The sequence below is a fragment of the Talpa europaea genome (assembly GCF_964194135.1).
Source record: "Talpa europaea genome assembly, chromosome: 5".
In the NCBI taxonomy this organism is placed as follows: Eukaryota; Metazoa; Chordata; class Mammalia; order Eulipotyphla; family Talpidae; genus Talpa; species Talpa europaea.
Window position 1 is genome coordinate 116,732,233 of NC_140071.1, and position 15,849 is coordinate 116,748,081.

Sequence of the window (15,849 nt, forward strand, 5' to 3'; positions counted from 1 at the left end):
CTGGGGGGACATTCACACCTGCTGGACCATAACTTCACTGCTGCAGCTCCTGTGACCCACCTTAAGGTCACATCCATGGCCACTTTTTGGAACAGACACTGGTCTACACCATCCCAACCTGTGCTAGCTCCAAGGGCCCAGAATCTCTTCACCACTTTCCTGTTGTGACCAATTCCTCCCTGAAGATATGTATTATTTGTAATGATCTTACTCTCTATTTACTTAACCAGGAGATTCTTACAGTAAGTACAAGAAGGATCTGCTTAAGGTGTTTTGCTATCTTTACCTATAATGATAATATATAAGAACTAAGGTGCTCCCGTTTGGAAGAAACCTCTCAACAGTGTAAGGTAAATGGAAGTGATCAGGTTTTTCCGCCCTCCCGCCATTAGCATCAATGATTGAAATCTGTGGTCTTACACTTGTGCCTGATGGCAGCACCTGGAGTAGGGTGTGGGCATTCGTGAGTGGGCACACCTGAGCCCAGAGACCTAGCATATATAAATAAGGGTGGTGGCAGCAGAGCAGAAAAGAACAGAACGGAGAACAGAGTGTGGCAGCAGAGGACTGTGCGGCAGAGAGCAGTAGAGACCAGCAAAGAGACCATGAGAGAGCACCAGAGAGCCCAGAAAGAGTAAAGACTGGCAGGGGCCTGGGAGGCCTGCCAGTCTCCTGGCCCTCAGGCCTCCCTGCCTGCCCTGCACCTGGTTGCCTCACTACAAATGCTGTAGAAAGATCATTAAAAGCATGAAAAAGCCACCAAGGACTCCAGGACTCCTCCTTTTCCCATCTGCCCGGCTCATAGAAAACCCTTTCAGTGCCTTGCTGACACTACAAACAGGAAAGCCTGCTTTACAGAAGTTTTGGAAAATGAGAACTATAGTAATTGAAGAACCCAGAGAATGCTTCCCACACTTAGGGGGATGCCAAATGGCACCTTCTATTTTTTTTACCAGAAAGCAAGGGAAATCAAGAAAGAGGTCGTTACCTTTCTTCAAGCCAACCCAGCCCTAGAGGCTGCTAGTTTGAGACTGAAGGGCTTTCTTTCAACCAGGCACTTTTAGTGGTCATATCTGGAAAATTCCAGGGAAACTGGGACAAATTGGTCACATTAGCAACGCTGTGGTCTCAATGCATGGACCTTGTCATTATCTCTGTGCTGGGTGGTTATTCTGACACCATGATTATTTGGTTTCATAACCTAAAGCTGCATTAAATATCCCATTCCATCTACACCTGCTTTTAATGTTTAATGGAGTCATGCCCTCTTCCTTCTAGTGCATGCATTTAAAACAGAATGACCTCAAAAATGTCACTTTAAAGAAAGCGTGATTTCTTTACAAAATGATAATTCTATCTTCATGAGACTAATGTCTTAACCTTTTCATCCTACTTCTTTTATGCTCAGTGTAACTCCCCAAAGGAGGTATTAGACCATGCAAACTTCTGTTACGAAACAGATGATACGGAAGAGTAAATTAATGCTTGTAGAGGACTCATTTAATCTTTATTTTTTTAACTGGGGTAACAACAATTGGTTTACAACACTAAATGATTCAGCGGAATAGGTTCACATCTCAGATGCATGTCACCGCACCAAACCCACCCACCAAAGCACCCACAGTCCTTTAACAAAGACCAATAACTCCCTGCTTTGTTCCACCTCACTCTCCTTCCCACTTCTAGTAGCCTCTTTTCTGCAGTCATACTTCCTGGCTTCCCATTTAATCTTTATAGCAATTCTAGGTAGCAGCATTAGTTACTGCTTTGTAGATATGGAAATTGAGGTTCAGAGAAGTTATGTAACTTAGCCAAGGTCACACAGCTAATGAGATTGAAGCTAGGATTCAACCCAGGTGTCTGACTTGAAGCTGTGCCTCACACATGCTGCATAGTTTCACTTCCCAGAGGCCTGCAAGAGAGGACTTGCACCTGGATCCCAACTAGATCTGTCTCCTTCAGGCTGTGCTTTGGAATAATTTTTTTTCTCTAAATCTGTTTTCCCACTTATAAAATGGGGATCTTAATACTGGCATCGTGGCACTATAAGAATTGAAACTAATATCTTGAATGTCAATATATAGTGGATGATGGTACCACTTATTATCATGATTGCTGTTAGGGAGGATGCAGGCCTGTGTCCCAGAACACCTGCTTTTTTGGCCTTTCATCTGATCACTTCACATGCCCAAGTTCTCCATACTCTTGGGAGGGGAAACTTGTGCAAAGTCAGGAAGACTCTTGCTGTTGTGTCTCATCATCTACGAGCAAGTGCTGTGGTTGGTGATGTGAGAAGTGACTTGGGGAGATAGAGATCAATTTCTTGATTTCCTTTGCTTTCTGGTAAAATGAGCAGATGGTGCCATTTGGCAGAGGCTGGACAGTGGAGGACAGACCTCTAGTTCCTTCTCATATCTCCAGAGATTCCAGGAACTATTATTGTCAGAAAAGTCTACATGATGGTTATGTCCTCTATTAGCTGAAAACTCCACATAATATCTGCATGAGTCCTAGAATGCATATGCTTGGGTCCAAGACCACTGTAGACATGTAGCGAGTGAAGGGTTCTCATTCTTCATTTCCTACATTTCAAATCGTGAAATATCTTAAGTCCAATTTAGGTGTAATAAAAACTTTTCTCCTAGTGTTTTATTTATTTTTTTAATTTACAACCTTTTTTTTTTTTTTTAAGGGATTTATTTATTTATTTATGCAAGCACTAGGTACAGTCAGAAGCGCCAGAGGGTGAGAGAATTCACCAGAGCCAGAGCGGGGAACAGAACAGGCAGACTGATGAAGTACACTGCGGAGGGGCGCAGCGGGTGGCAGGAGAGGTCTGCACGTCATGTGGGACCCTCATCAGTGGCCAGGGATAGAACCGGCACTGCAGAGGCTGTGGGCAGCTTCGCAACCCAGTGCTCAACCACTGCGCCACCAGGGGAGGCCCCTAGTGTTTTATTTTGATAATGTTTTCAATGAGAATTTTGAAAAAGCCAGGTATTTTTCTGATAGTGGTTTCTAAGAATCTGAATTAATCTACAAAATCTCTCTGGACTATTTGTGCTAGGTCAGAGGACAAGTAGCATTTTAAAAGAAACTGCTTTGCATTCCACTCACCTTAAACTAAATTATCTTTTTCTAGAATTTAGAAGCTTTTTGTTCCTCACGTGAAATTAAGTTTAATTTAAATACACATATGCCTAGTGCTAGTTGCTGTTCAAAAATGAATACATGTGTTCTCTTCCTTCATACTCCTCATTGGCTGATGAGGACTGTAGATCCAACTGGAGAGATCAGAACTCATTAACTCTGGGCATGTTTTAGCAGAGCTTTGAAATGTACTGTGCTTGATTCAAATGGCATTGATTAAGATTAAGTTCATTGCATGTACTTGCTGTTTTGTAGGCAAATTACAGTTTGTGCTATTGTGCAAACTATGTACATTTTTTCATATTAATAAACTTTATATCCTAAGCTCTCTGACTACATTATAAAAGAAATATCTTTTGTACCTGGCTCTTAGGCTAATTTTGTAAGTTTTTTGGCATAGGAGGGGCCTCCTTTGGTAAATACACAGATGACTTTGCCATTTGTTGACTGAAATGACATTTTAAGATGATAAGCATTTACATCTCCAGGTTTTGACATATTTACTTAAAGTGTAACTCATCATTTTATAGATGAGTCTTATGTGTTGGGAATTGGCTCAGAAAGCAAAAGGAACAGCTAAACATAAACGTCAGTGTATACTTGCTTTTTCATTCCCACCCACCCGCCACCCGCCATTACTCATATGTCACTTTTTATCTTGTCTTAGGAGAGCTGTCCTATTTATACTGCAATATGGAGATTACTGAGTATTTCTACTTTCAATATTACATTTTATGGGATGCATGAGTCAAAACTCTGAAAGTAAAAATAAATCATTCCTTTATGTTATAATTTTCCTACATTGCTTGATCTAATTTATCATTATTTTCATGTCCACATCTATTATAAATGACCTTTTCTTCTGTCTCCAGGATGCAAAGAGAGAGATCTTTGGGAATGTCCATCCAATAAACAATGTTTGAAGCACACAGTCATTTGTGATGGATTTCCAGACTGCCCAGATGACTTGGATGAAAAAAACTGCTGTGAGTGCTGAATGAATTGGTCAAGAGGCCATTTTTATTTTAAACATTTAATTATCTCTTATTTTCAGCCCAAGAAATATATATCAAAAGTTATTTATATGCTTAGACCTTTTGACAAAAACACCACTTACAAAAATGTATGCCAAGAAGGTAATCAAACTTGTGTAAAATATATCCACAAGATTTATCACATGAGGACATTGGGAAAAATTTAAACATCCCAGCTATACAAAACTAGGGGCTATAAAACACACCATAAAATGAACTAATATGCAGACATTGAAAATCAAATTAGAAGAATAATTTCTCTTGGGTTCATTCCATATCATTAGTGATTAAACAAATCTAAAGTATTTTGTGTGCCATTGTCCTGAGTTTTGAAAGATTAGAAATTCATAATAAAAAATTTGCAATTGTCATCCCTGAGTGGTGGGATTATTATGTTTTTGTGCTTTTATGTCTTTTCCACTTTTTCTAAAGGAATGACCAATAATTTTAGAATCAGAAAAATTACCTTTCTCTTCCTCACTCTCCCTCACTTCCACCTCTCATCTCTATTTTACCTGCTGGTAATGTAGAATCCAATTCAAACTCACATAAACAATGAGGACATTATCTTATTATTGTCTATAGCACATGTGACTTATCATGGAAAAAGTCAAGTATAGAAGGGATTCTTTTTCTTTTTCTTTTTTTCTTCTTTTTATATTCCCCATACAATTGCGACCCCCTTATTTTGACCCCAATCCCTCCCCTCCCTACCCCCCACCCTCCATAGAGTGTCTCTGGTTCATAGTTGTTTGTTGATTTTGATTTTTTCTTATAGTTATTCTTTTTCCTGGTCCCTTATTTAAGTTTTCTGGATTTCTGCTATGAGTGAGACCATCCGGTATTTTTCTTTTTCTTTCTGGCTTATTTCGCTGAGCATGATCCCTTCCAGCACCATCCATGTTGCTGCAAATTGTATGTGTTTATCTTTTTTCAATGCTGAGTAATATTCCATGGTGTATATGTACCACATCTTCTTGATCCAGTCATCTATTTTTGGGCATTTGAGTTGTTTCCAAAGCTTAGCTATTGTAAACAGTGCAGCTATAAACATAGGGGTGCAGGTGCTCTTTGGAATTGATGTTTCTGTGTCCTTTGGGTAAATACCTAGGAGTGGAATTGCTGGATCAAATGGAAGCTCTATGTTTAGTAGGTCCAGAAATCTCCACACAGCTCTCCATAGTGGTTGGACCAGTTTGCACTCCCACCAACAGCGCAGGAGAGTTCCTTTTTCTCCACACCCTCGCCAACATATGTTGTTGCTAGTTTTTTTAATATGTGCCATTCTCACTGGTGTAAGATGGTATCTCATGGTAGTTTTGATTTGCATTTCCCTGATTGCAAGTGATGTTGAACATTTTTTCATATGCCTGTTGGCCATTTGCATTTCCTCTTCAAAGAAGTTTCTTTTTAGCTCTTCTGCCCATTTTTTGACTGGATTATTTTCTTTGTTGTTGTTGAGTCTCATCAGCTCTTTGCAGATTTTTGTGATCAGTCCTTTATCATTAGTGTTGGGTGAAAAATGTTCTCCCAGTTGGTGGGGTTTCTCTTTGTTTTTGTTATTGTCTCTTTTGCTGTGCAGAAGCTCTTTAATTTGATGTAGTCCCAGCTGTTTATCTTTGCCTTCACTATCACTGCTTTGGGTGATGTGTCTGTAAAGATGTCTTTGATGTGCATATCACGTAGTATTCCCCTATATTTCCTTCTATGTATTTTATGGTTTCAGGTCTTATGTCTAGTTCTTTAATCCATTTTGAGTTGATTTTTGTGTATGGTGTGAGGTAGTGGTCAAGCTTCATTCTTTTGCATGTAGCGACCCAGTTTTCCCAGCACCATTTATTGAACAAACTTTCTTTGCTCCAATGCATAGTCTTTGCTCCTTTGTCAAAGATTAGTTGACCATAAATCTGTGGGTTTATTTCTGGATTTTCTATTCGATTCCATTGGTCTGTATGTCTGTTCTTGTTCCAATACCACGCAGTTTTGATGATTATGGCTTTGTAGTATAGTTTGAAGTCTGGGAGTGTGATGCCTCCATTTCCTTCTTTTTTTTTCAGTAGAGCTTTGGCTATTCGGGGTTTTTGGTGATTCCATATGAATTTCATCAATAATTGTTCTATTTCTTTGAAGAATGCCATTGAGATTTTGATTGGAATAGCATTGAATCTGTATATTGCTTTTGGTAGGATGGCCATTTTAATAATGTTTATTCTTCCAATCCATGAGCAGGGGATGTCTTTCCATTTCTTTGTGTCTTCTATTTCTTTTAACAGTGTTTTATAGTTTTCTTTGTATAGGTCCTTTACCTCTTTTGTTAGATTTATTTCCAAATATTTGATTTTTTTTGTTTCGATAATAAAAGGGGTGGTTTTTTTGATTTCTTCTTCTTCAGATTTATTGTTTGTGTATAGGAAGGCTACTGACTTTTGCGTGTTGATTTTGTATCCTGCCACTTTACTGAATTGATTGATGAGTTGAATTAGTTTTTCTGTGGAGATTTTGGGGTTCTCTATGTATATTATCATATCATCTGCAAATAGTGATAGTTTGACTTCTTCTTTTCCTATTTGGATTCCTTGTATGTCTTTCTCTTGTCTTATTGCTCTGGCTAGGACTTCCAGTATTATATTGAAAAGCAGTGGTGAGAGTGGACATCCTTGTCTTGTTCCAGATCTTAATGGAATTGCTTTCAGCTTTTCACCATTGAGAATGATACTGGCTGTTGGCTTGTCATAGATGGCCTTTATGATGTTGAGGTATGTTCCTTGTATCCCAAGGATTTCAAGGGCTTTTATCATGAATGGGTGTTGCACTTTGTCGAAAGCTTTCTCAGCATCTTTTGATATGGTTTTTATATTTCTTTTTGTTGATGTGTTGGATAACGTTCATTGATTTTCGGATGTTGAACCATCCTTGTGTCCCTGGAATGAATCCTACTTGGTCGTGGTAAATATCTTATAGATACATTGTTGGATTCTGATAGCTAAAATTTTATTGAGGATTTTTTCATCATCAGTGTTCATTAGGGAGATTGGCCTGTAGTTTTCTTTTTTTTGTGTTGTCCTTGTTCAGTTTTGGTATTAGCGTAATGCTGGATTTATAGAATGTGTTTGGTATTATCCCTTCCTTTTCAATTTTTTGGAAGAGTTTGTGAAGGATAGGCACTATTCGTCTCTGAATGTTTGGTAGAATTCATTTGTAAATCCATCAGGTCCTGGGCTTTTGTTTTGGGGAGGTTTTTGATTACCATTTCAATTTCGCTGCTTGTATTGGTCTGTTTAGATGTTCTATTTCTTCTTTATCTAGCTTTGGGTGATTGTAGAGTTGTAGGAATTTGTCCATCTCCTCTAGATTGTTGAACTTGTTTCCATATAACTGTTCATAGTAGTTACTGATTATTCTTTTTTTTTAATAGAGGCATGTTTTATTTATTTGTTTGTTTGTTTTGTTTCTACATGCACTGGGTACAGTCAGAAGCGCAGGAGGGTGAGAGAATTCACCAGAGCCAGAGCGGGGAGCAGAGCAGGCAGAAGGACCAAAGTATACTGCTGAGGGGAGCAGTGGGCGGCAGGAGAGGTCTGCGCGCCATGTGGGACCCTCCTCCAGTGGCAGGGGAGCAGCTGGGGATCGAACCAGCACTGCAGAGGTCGTGGGCAGCTTCGCACCCCAGCTTTCAACCGCTGGGCCACCGGGGAGGCCCTGATTATTCTTTTGATTTCTACTGTGTCCATTGTGATTTCTCCTCTTTCATTTGTGATCCTGTTTATTTGTGCTTTCTCCCTTTTTTTCTTTGTGAGCCTGGCTAGGGGTTTGTCTATTTTATTTATTTTTTCGAAGAAACAGCTCTTGGTTTCATTGATCTTTTGGATTGTTTTTTCAGTTTCGATTTCATTTATTTCTGCTTTGGTTTTTATTATTTTTCTTCTACTGGTTTTGGGGATTTTTTGTTGTCCTTTTTCTAGATATTTGAGCTTCGAGATTAGGTTGTTTCTTTGAGTTCTTTCTTGTTTCTTGATGTGAGCCTCTATTGCTATATATTTTCCTCTTATTACTGCTTTTGCTGCATCCCATACATTTAGGAAATTGGTATCATCCTTGTCATTCAATTCAAAGAATTTTTTAATTTCTTCTTTGATCTCCTCATTAGTCCAGTGGTCTTCCAGAAGTGTGGTTTTCAATCTCCATGAGGTAGGAGAATTCCTTGCTTTCTTTTTATGGTTTATTTCTAGTTTGATGCCTTCATGGTCAGAAAAGATGGTTGGTATATTTTCAATCTTGGTGTATCTGTTGATGCTTGTCTTGTGTCCCAGTATGTGATCGATCCTGGAGAATGATCTGTGTGCGCTTGAGAAAAATGTGTACTCAGATTTTTTTGGGTTTAGTGTTCTATAGATGTCTGTTAAGCCCAAGCGCTCTAGATCCTTATTTAGAGCTTTAGTGTCTTTACTTATTTTTTGTCTTGTTGATGTATCCATTGTTGATAGTGGTGTGTTGAAGTCTCCCACTACGTATGTGTTTTCTCTGATGTCTGTTTTCAGAGATGACAATAGTTGTCTGATATATTTTGGTGCTCCTTCATTTGGTGAATATATGTTAATGAGTGTTATTTCTTCTTGAAGTATTGTCCCCTTGATCATAATGTAGTGACCATTGGGGTCTCTTTTTATCTTTTTGAGTTTGAAATCTGTTTTATCTGATGTAAGTATAGCTGTTCCTGCTTTCTTTTTTGGTCCATTTGCTTGTAGGATTGTTTTCCATCCTTTAACTTTGAGTCTATTTTTATCTTTTGTAACTAAATATGTTTCCTGGAGACAGCAAAAAGTTGGGTTTTGTTTCTTTTTTTTTTTTTTTGAGTGTGTGCACACGCTTTATTTTTTTTTTTTATAAATTTTATTGTTATATTCCCCATACAATTGCAGCCCCCCATTCTGACCCCAATCCCTCCCCTCCCGCCCCCGCCCCCCTAAAAGTGTCTCTAGTTCATAGTTTTTTGTTGATTTTGATTTTCACTTTCTTATAGTTATTCATTTTCCTGGTCCCTTATTTAAGTTTTCTAGATTCCTGCTATGAGTGAGACCATCCGGTATTTTTCTTTTTCTTTTTGGCTTATTTCGCTGAGCATGATCCCTTCCAGCGCCATCCATGTTGCAGCAAATTGCATGTGTTTATCTTTTTTGAATGCTGAGTAATATTCCATGGTATATATGTACCACATCTTCTTGATCCAGTCATCTATTTTTGGGCATTTGGGTTGTTTCCAAAGCTTAGCTATTGTAAACAGTGCTGCTATAAACATAGGGGTGCAGGTGTTCTTTGGAATTGATGTTTCTGTGTCCTTTGGGTAAATACCTAGGAGTGGAATTGCTGGATCATATGGAAGCTCTATGTTTAGTAGGTCCAGAAATCTCCACACAGCTTTCCACAGTGGTTGGACCAGTTTGCACTCCCACCAACAGTGCAGAAGAGTTCCTTTTTCTCCACACCCTCGCCAACATTTGTTGTTGCTAGTTTTTTTAATATGTGCCATTCTCACTGGTGTAAGATGGTATCTCATGGTAGTTTTGATTTGCATTTCCCTGATGACAAGTGATGTTGAACATTTTTTCATATGCCTGTTGGCCATTTGCATTTCCTCTTCAGAGAAGTTTCTTTTAAGCTCTTCTGCCCATTTTTTGACTGGATTATTTTCTTTGTTGTTGTTGAGTCTCATCAGCTCTTTGCAGATTTTTGTGATCAGTCCTTTATCATTAGTGTTGGGTGCAAAAATGTTCTCCCAGTTGGTGGGGTTTCTCTTTGTTTTTGTTATTGTCTCTTTTGCTGTGCAAAAGCTCTTTAATTTGATGTAGTCCCAGCTGTTTATCTTTGCCTTCACTATCACTGCTTTGGGTGATGTGTCTGTAAAGATGTCTTTGATGTGCAAATCACGTAGTGTTTCGCCTATATTTCCTTCTATATATTTTATGGTTTCAGGTCTTATGTCTAGTTCTTTAATCCATTTTGAGTTGATTTTTGTGTATGGTGTGAGGTGGTGGTCAAGCTTCATTCTTTTGCATGTAGCAACCCAGTTTTCCCAGCACCATTTATTGAACAAACTTTCTTTGCTCCAATGCATATTCTTTGCTCCTTTGTCAAAGATTAGTTGACCATAAATCTGTGGGTTTATTTCTGGATTTTCTATTCGATTCCATTGGTCTGCATGTCTGTTCTTGTTCCAATACCATGCAGTTTTGATGATTATGGCTTTGTAGTATAGTTTGAAGTCTGGGAGTCTGATGCCTCCATTCCCTTCTTTTTTTTTCAGGAGAGCTTTGGCTATTCGGGGTTTTTTGTGATTTCGTAATCCAGCCTGCGACTCTGTGTCTTTTTATTGAAGAGTTTAGTCCATTTACATTTAGCGTTAATATTGATATTTTAGCATCTGTATTTGCCATTGTGTTTGTCTTTCTTTTGATTTTATTTATTTATTCTTTTAATAACTTTTTTTTTTGGCCTTCTTTCTTTGTTATTCGTCCCTCTGAGGTTCTGGCTTTAGGACCCCTTGTACTATTTTTTAGAGTGGGGGTTTAGTCGTAATGAAATTCCAGAGCTTCTTTTTGTCTTGCAAGGTCCTTATTCTTTCTTCATAGAGGAAGGAGAGCTTTGCAGGATAGAGTATTCTTGGTTGGCATCTGTTTTCTTGGAGTCTGTTGACTATGTCCCTCCTCTCTCTCCTTGCCTGTAGTGTTTCTTCGGAGAAGTCTGATGTCAGCCTGATTGGTTTTCCTTTGAATGTTATCTGTTTCTTCCCTCTTGTCAGATTCATTAATTTTTTCCTTGTCCTGGAAAAAATTATGTGTCTTGCTGTATTTTTCCTTTCATTGTGGAAGTTTGGTGTTCTTCTTGCTTCTTGTATATCAATTTTCAGCTCCTTCACGTTTGGGAAGTTCTCTTCAATTATCTCCTTGAATATTTTCTCTGTTCCTACATCTCTCTCCTCTCCTTCTGGGATTCCTATAACTCTTATATTTCCTTTCCTCATGTAGTCAGATAGTTCCCGAAGTCTTTCTTCGGTCTTTTTCCTTCGTACTTCTCTTTCCTTTTCTGTTTTGGTTCTTTTTATTTCTGTGTCTTCAAGAGTACTTATTCGTTCTTCCATTTCATCTATTCTGCTTTCATTGCTTTTCCCAGAGTTCTTTAGTGCCTCTATTAATTCTTTGATCTCCTTCATTTCTTTTACTTCCATCTTTAGGGACTCAATTTCATTCTTCTGATCGTTGATTATTTTTCCCTTATCGTTGTTTTCCTTTATGACTTCTGTCAGTTTTTTAATCATGGCAATTTTAAATTCTCTTTCTGGAAGGCGCAGAAGGTCTTCCAAGTTACTGTCGTTGCAATCTGGGGAGTGGTTTTCTTTTTGTGGTGTGCTTTTTTTCTGAGGAGTTGCTGGGTTGTATGTGGTTTTTCTACTCCCTACAGTCTGTTTTCTAATTTGCCATATGCATTGGTACACTGTGTTGCTGGTTCTGGCTGGCATCTTGGGCGAATTTCCCAGCTCACCTCTGGCTCTTCCAGGAGCCATCTGCAGGTTTCAAGCAGGCTTTACTGAAGAAAGGACCCTGTTCTAAAAAGGCACTGTGGGTTTGCACTCCTCTGCATGCCCGATCTGCCCCAGTGGTGGGTTCCCGCTCCCCGTCTGGGCTTGGACTGCAGGCCAGAAGGGTAGAAGGGATTCTTGAGTTCAGCATCTCCCATGTGATCCCTTCAGTTTGGTTTGACTTTAGGCTGGTTCCCACAGTGGCAGAGGTGGGCACCACCTCTTTCCCGCAACATATCCTGTTAGAAGGAGCAAGAAGCTTGCCCTCCTCTCTGGAATATCAATTATGGATTGACTCAGATTGACCAGCAGAGGTCCAGCCTGTTGTCAGGAACCTTTGGGTAGATTAGAAAAACACCACCTAAACAGCTGAATTGTAAAAACGACCCCTTGGGAAGAACCAATTGGAAAATGATTCCATTTCCCCCTGTCCTGGGCTGGCACATATGTCCTTTTGCAGGGTTTGGACAGAAACTATATTGCAAAGCACAGCCTACAAAACCGTGTATTTTAGTCTTGGATTGCATATTTACTCCTGGACTAATAACACTTGGAAAATAAATCTTTGTAGTCAAAAAAAGTCATATCCCACTTAAACTAAAGAGGCTCTTCCTCTGGATCTGAACATGAATGGGGGCATAGTGAGCAAAATAAGGTTCCTTGAAAGAGGAGAGAAAAGGAAACAGTTGCTAGGATAGCTGTCAAGGGGTTTCACTATGATTTTTTCAACCCTAAGGGAGGTTTAGTACATGTCTCAGAGTCATTTAATAGTAGGTATTAAGAAAAAAAACCCACAACCTTTTCCGTCCATGTAGGCAGAGCTTGTTTTCATGCTAAGGTGACTGCAGTCTGCTCACTCCCATGCCACACTTATGATTTTAAGTCTGCTCATGCCACACTTATGATTTTAAGTTTCTTCTCTAATCTTTGGAATTTTTGCTGCTCTGGGCACCCCACTTTTCATTCCTTTTTTTAGAACTTGACTTGAAAATCTAGTCACTTGCAGATAATAGTTTTGCTTAAATGCTTTTGATTTATAGGGATTGACATCTGTGAAGTGACATTTTATCAATTTAATTATTCTTTCTAGATGCCTGATTTGGAGGCCTCTGTGACTACAAATTCTTCCTTCCATGCTCCTACTGGCAAATGATAAGTGCACATGAGTGGTAATCATATTTATTTCTAAAATGTTTTTATCATCTGCCTTCTTGTTCCCCATGCCAGCATTTTGCCAAGATGATGAAGTAGAATGCACAAACCACGAGTGTGTGTCACGTGATCAGTGGTGTGACGGCAATGCTGACTGCTTGGATAGTTCAGATGAATGGGACTGTGGTAAGCACTTTTTTTTTTTTAAAGATTTATTTATTTTTATACATGAGCTGGTGTACAGGCCAGAGTTGCGAAGAGTGAGAGGATTCACCAGAAATAGAGCAGGGAGCAGAACAGGTAGATGACAGCAATACACTGCTGAGGGGGAGCAACAGGCGAGACAGTAGAGGTCTGCCGCACCATGTGGGATTTTGGCCGGCAGGCTGGCATCGAACCTGCACGGCAGAGGCTGTGCACAGCTTCACAGTGCGGTGCTCAACCCACTGCGCCACCAGGGAGGCCCACTAAGCGCTTGTTTTTGCTGTCTCTTGCATACTCTAACACCTGTGGGCTAGATGCGTCTTAAGTGATTTCATGGATTTTACTAACCAAGTTCATCTGTTTTGCTTCACTATTATAAAAGCTAACAGTGGTGATTCAAATATGCTATTTTCAACTCTTAGGACATCTCCAAGTTACTACTGAATTTGAAATTTCTATATTATATGTAAAAACGTGAGTTTGTAGTGTTATGACCATATAACTGCTAAAATAGAATTGCTAAACCTTTCACTATCACCCAGTTTCAACAGTTATCAATATTCTGCCTTTCTTGTATCACTGACACCTCCTAGAATAGGATATTAATGTGATCCTTCTATCTTCCCTGTACTCGTGCTCCAGATCCAAATGCGACTTGTAACTATCTCCTCTCTTACAAGGACAGGACAGGACTAAGTCCTGCCAGTGATTCACTTAGCAGACTTAGAGGCATCTTCTACTAGTAGTTCCATGTGGCAGTTTGGAATCTTGAGTGCAATTCATTCTTTCATCCTACACTCATCACTCCTCCCATTTTCTCTGCATTTGTTTCTGTCCTTTGTCTCACCTGGCCAAGCCATGATTTTCACATGTGGTGTTGCAATTAAGTGCATAATGTTTCACAAATGATCTGTGGCTTATTAAATACAAAGAATTATCTTTTAGAAAATATGAATGAGTGCATGTTCCAACTTCACCCTGAATTAATGTCACCATCAACACTTGTACTCTCCTATGCTTTCTTGAAAAGATCTGCATGTGATTATAGCTAGCTCTTCATAATATTGCAAAAATTTGGGTTTAACTTATGGGTCTGCACCCTGTCTTTGGGTATCTTGTAACTTGTAATCAACAGCCTGTCTGTTTCACTAGAGTGTATGGTTCCTTAAGGGAAGAGAACATTTCTAAGTCATGTTTTTTGGTCCTTCACCACGCTGAGAGCAGTGATTCACCCAGAGTAGGTACCCACCAGACAGTAAGCTAAAATAAATGAAAACAAATGCATGCAAGGGAAGCAAAGTCCTGTAAAGTTATCATTTGGTTTCATGGAGAGAAATGTTTTAAATTTTTAAATTAGAGTTTTCCCTTTTTTTTTTCCTCAGTGACCCTCTCTAAAAATGTGAACTCTTCACTCCTGACCGCTCACAGATTTGCCAGGGAACACCCTGTGTGTGCAGATGGCTGGCAGGATACATTGAGTCAGCTGGCCTGCAAGCAAATGGGTTTAGGGTAAGGTCAGTAGTATGTAGCACTGATAAATTTCTCAGAGAGCTTCATGGAACTTAGCAATAATGTCTTCCTCATGGATGCAGAGTGAGTAAGTGCTCTCACATAGAGCCTTCAGAGGCACAGGAAATGAATCAGGTGAGAGGACCATGTTTAATTACAGGCACCTGCTCTGAAGAGTGTGGGTTGAAAACCTACTTTGATGAAGCCACTAAAAGTAAATGTAGTCATTATATTTTAAGTACTTTTGAAATGAACTGCTTTCATTATTTATAAACGCATTAAGATGGTTTCCTCTGAGAAATCTGGATGGGAAAATCTTGTTATTTCCCCCCCAAGAGGTTATTGAAAATTCCTTTTTAAGCAACAAAAAAATTTTTTAGAAGCAACTTGGAGTTGCTGGTATTTCAATTTATACTAAGTCATGCAGGAAATGTAAATCAGGAAATAGTTCACCATTTTTGTTCTTAGTAGAATGAAAGACACTGGTTTTTATATGAATGCACTGAGCTAGATACTCTGAAAGTTGGATACTTGCCATTTTGTGGGATTTTCCTTTTCATTTATATTGGGGATAGAAAGTAATAATTAGGGGTATTAGAATATAGATATGTGAGTGCATCTACATATTTATATGTGCACATGTTTATTTTTTCCTTTTATATAATGCTTATGTATGTGAGATTTGAGGGCCTGTAGAAATGACAGAAGTAAGAGATAAGGAATTATTAGAGAATGAAAAGTTGACTAAATGGCATTTCCCAGAATTCCCCTGAGTAAACTTGGAACAATCTTGCAGTAACGAGCCATTCAACTGTGCTCTAGCATTTACCAGCTCATTTTTATTATCCCAATTTGAAGAATTTTGTGAATCCCAGCATGCTAAGTTCATTTTCGCCATGTAAAAACCCACATCTTTTGAAGATTGAGTAACTAATAATATATAGTAAAATAACTTTAAACTTTGCCAGAGTGGAAAAATTATATTTACCAAGATCCATTAAATTATGCTTCATTTTCACAACTTCCTTATTGTGTTTAAGGAAATGGGATATGATTATGATCAGAGATAAATGAAAAACCTTTTGAATGTGAGTTATTTTCCTTTCACCAAGACACATGGTTATTTCTTAATTTGAGAACTTGATTACATAATGACATAATTCCATTGAGGGTTCTGAGGGCAAAGTGGAACTACAAAGATTTTATAACCAGAAAGATTCTTTGACA

General features: G+C 38.8%; 1 protein-coding gene across 2 annotated transcripts in view; it reads left to right on the forward strand.

Annotated features, from left to right (window-relative positions):
- The window catches only part of CORIN (corin, serine peptidase), a gene marked incomplete at both ends in the record, with an annotated part of 178,757 nt that overhangs the window by 136,345 nt on the left and 26,563 nt on the right, over positions 1-15,849 (forward strand). For both annotated transcript variants that reach the window (XM_084233149.1, XM_084233150.1), the window contains 3 exons: positions 4,023-4,136; positions 12,985-13,095; positions 14,496-14,622. In XM_084233149.1, the coding sequence (XP_084089275.1) occupies positions 4,023-4,136; positions 12,985-13,095; positions 14,496-14,622 (352 nt within the window). The remainder of the gene's footprint in view (positions 1-4,022; positions 4,137-12,984; positions 13,096-14,495; positions 14,623-15,849) is intronic.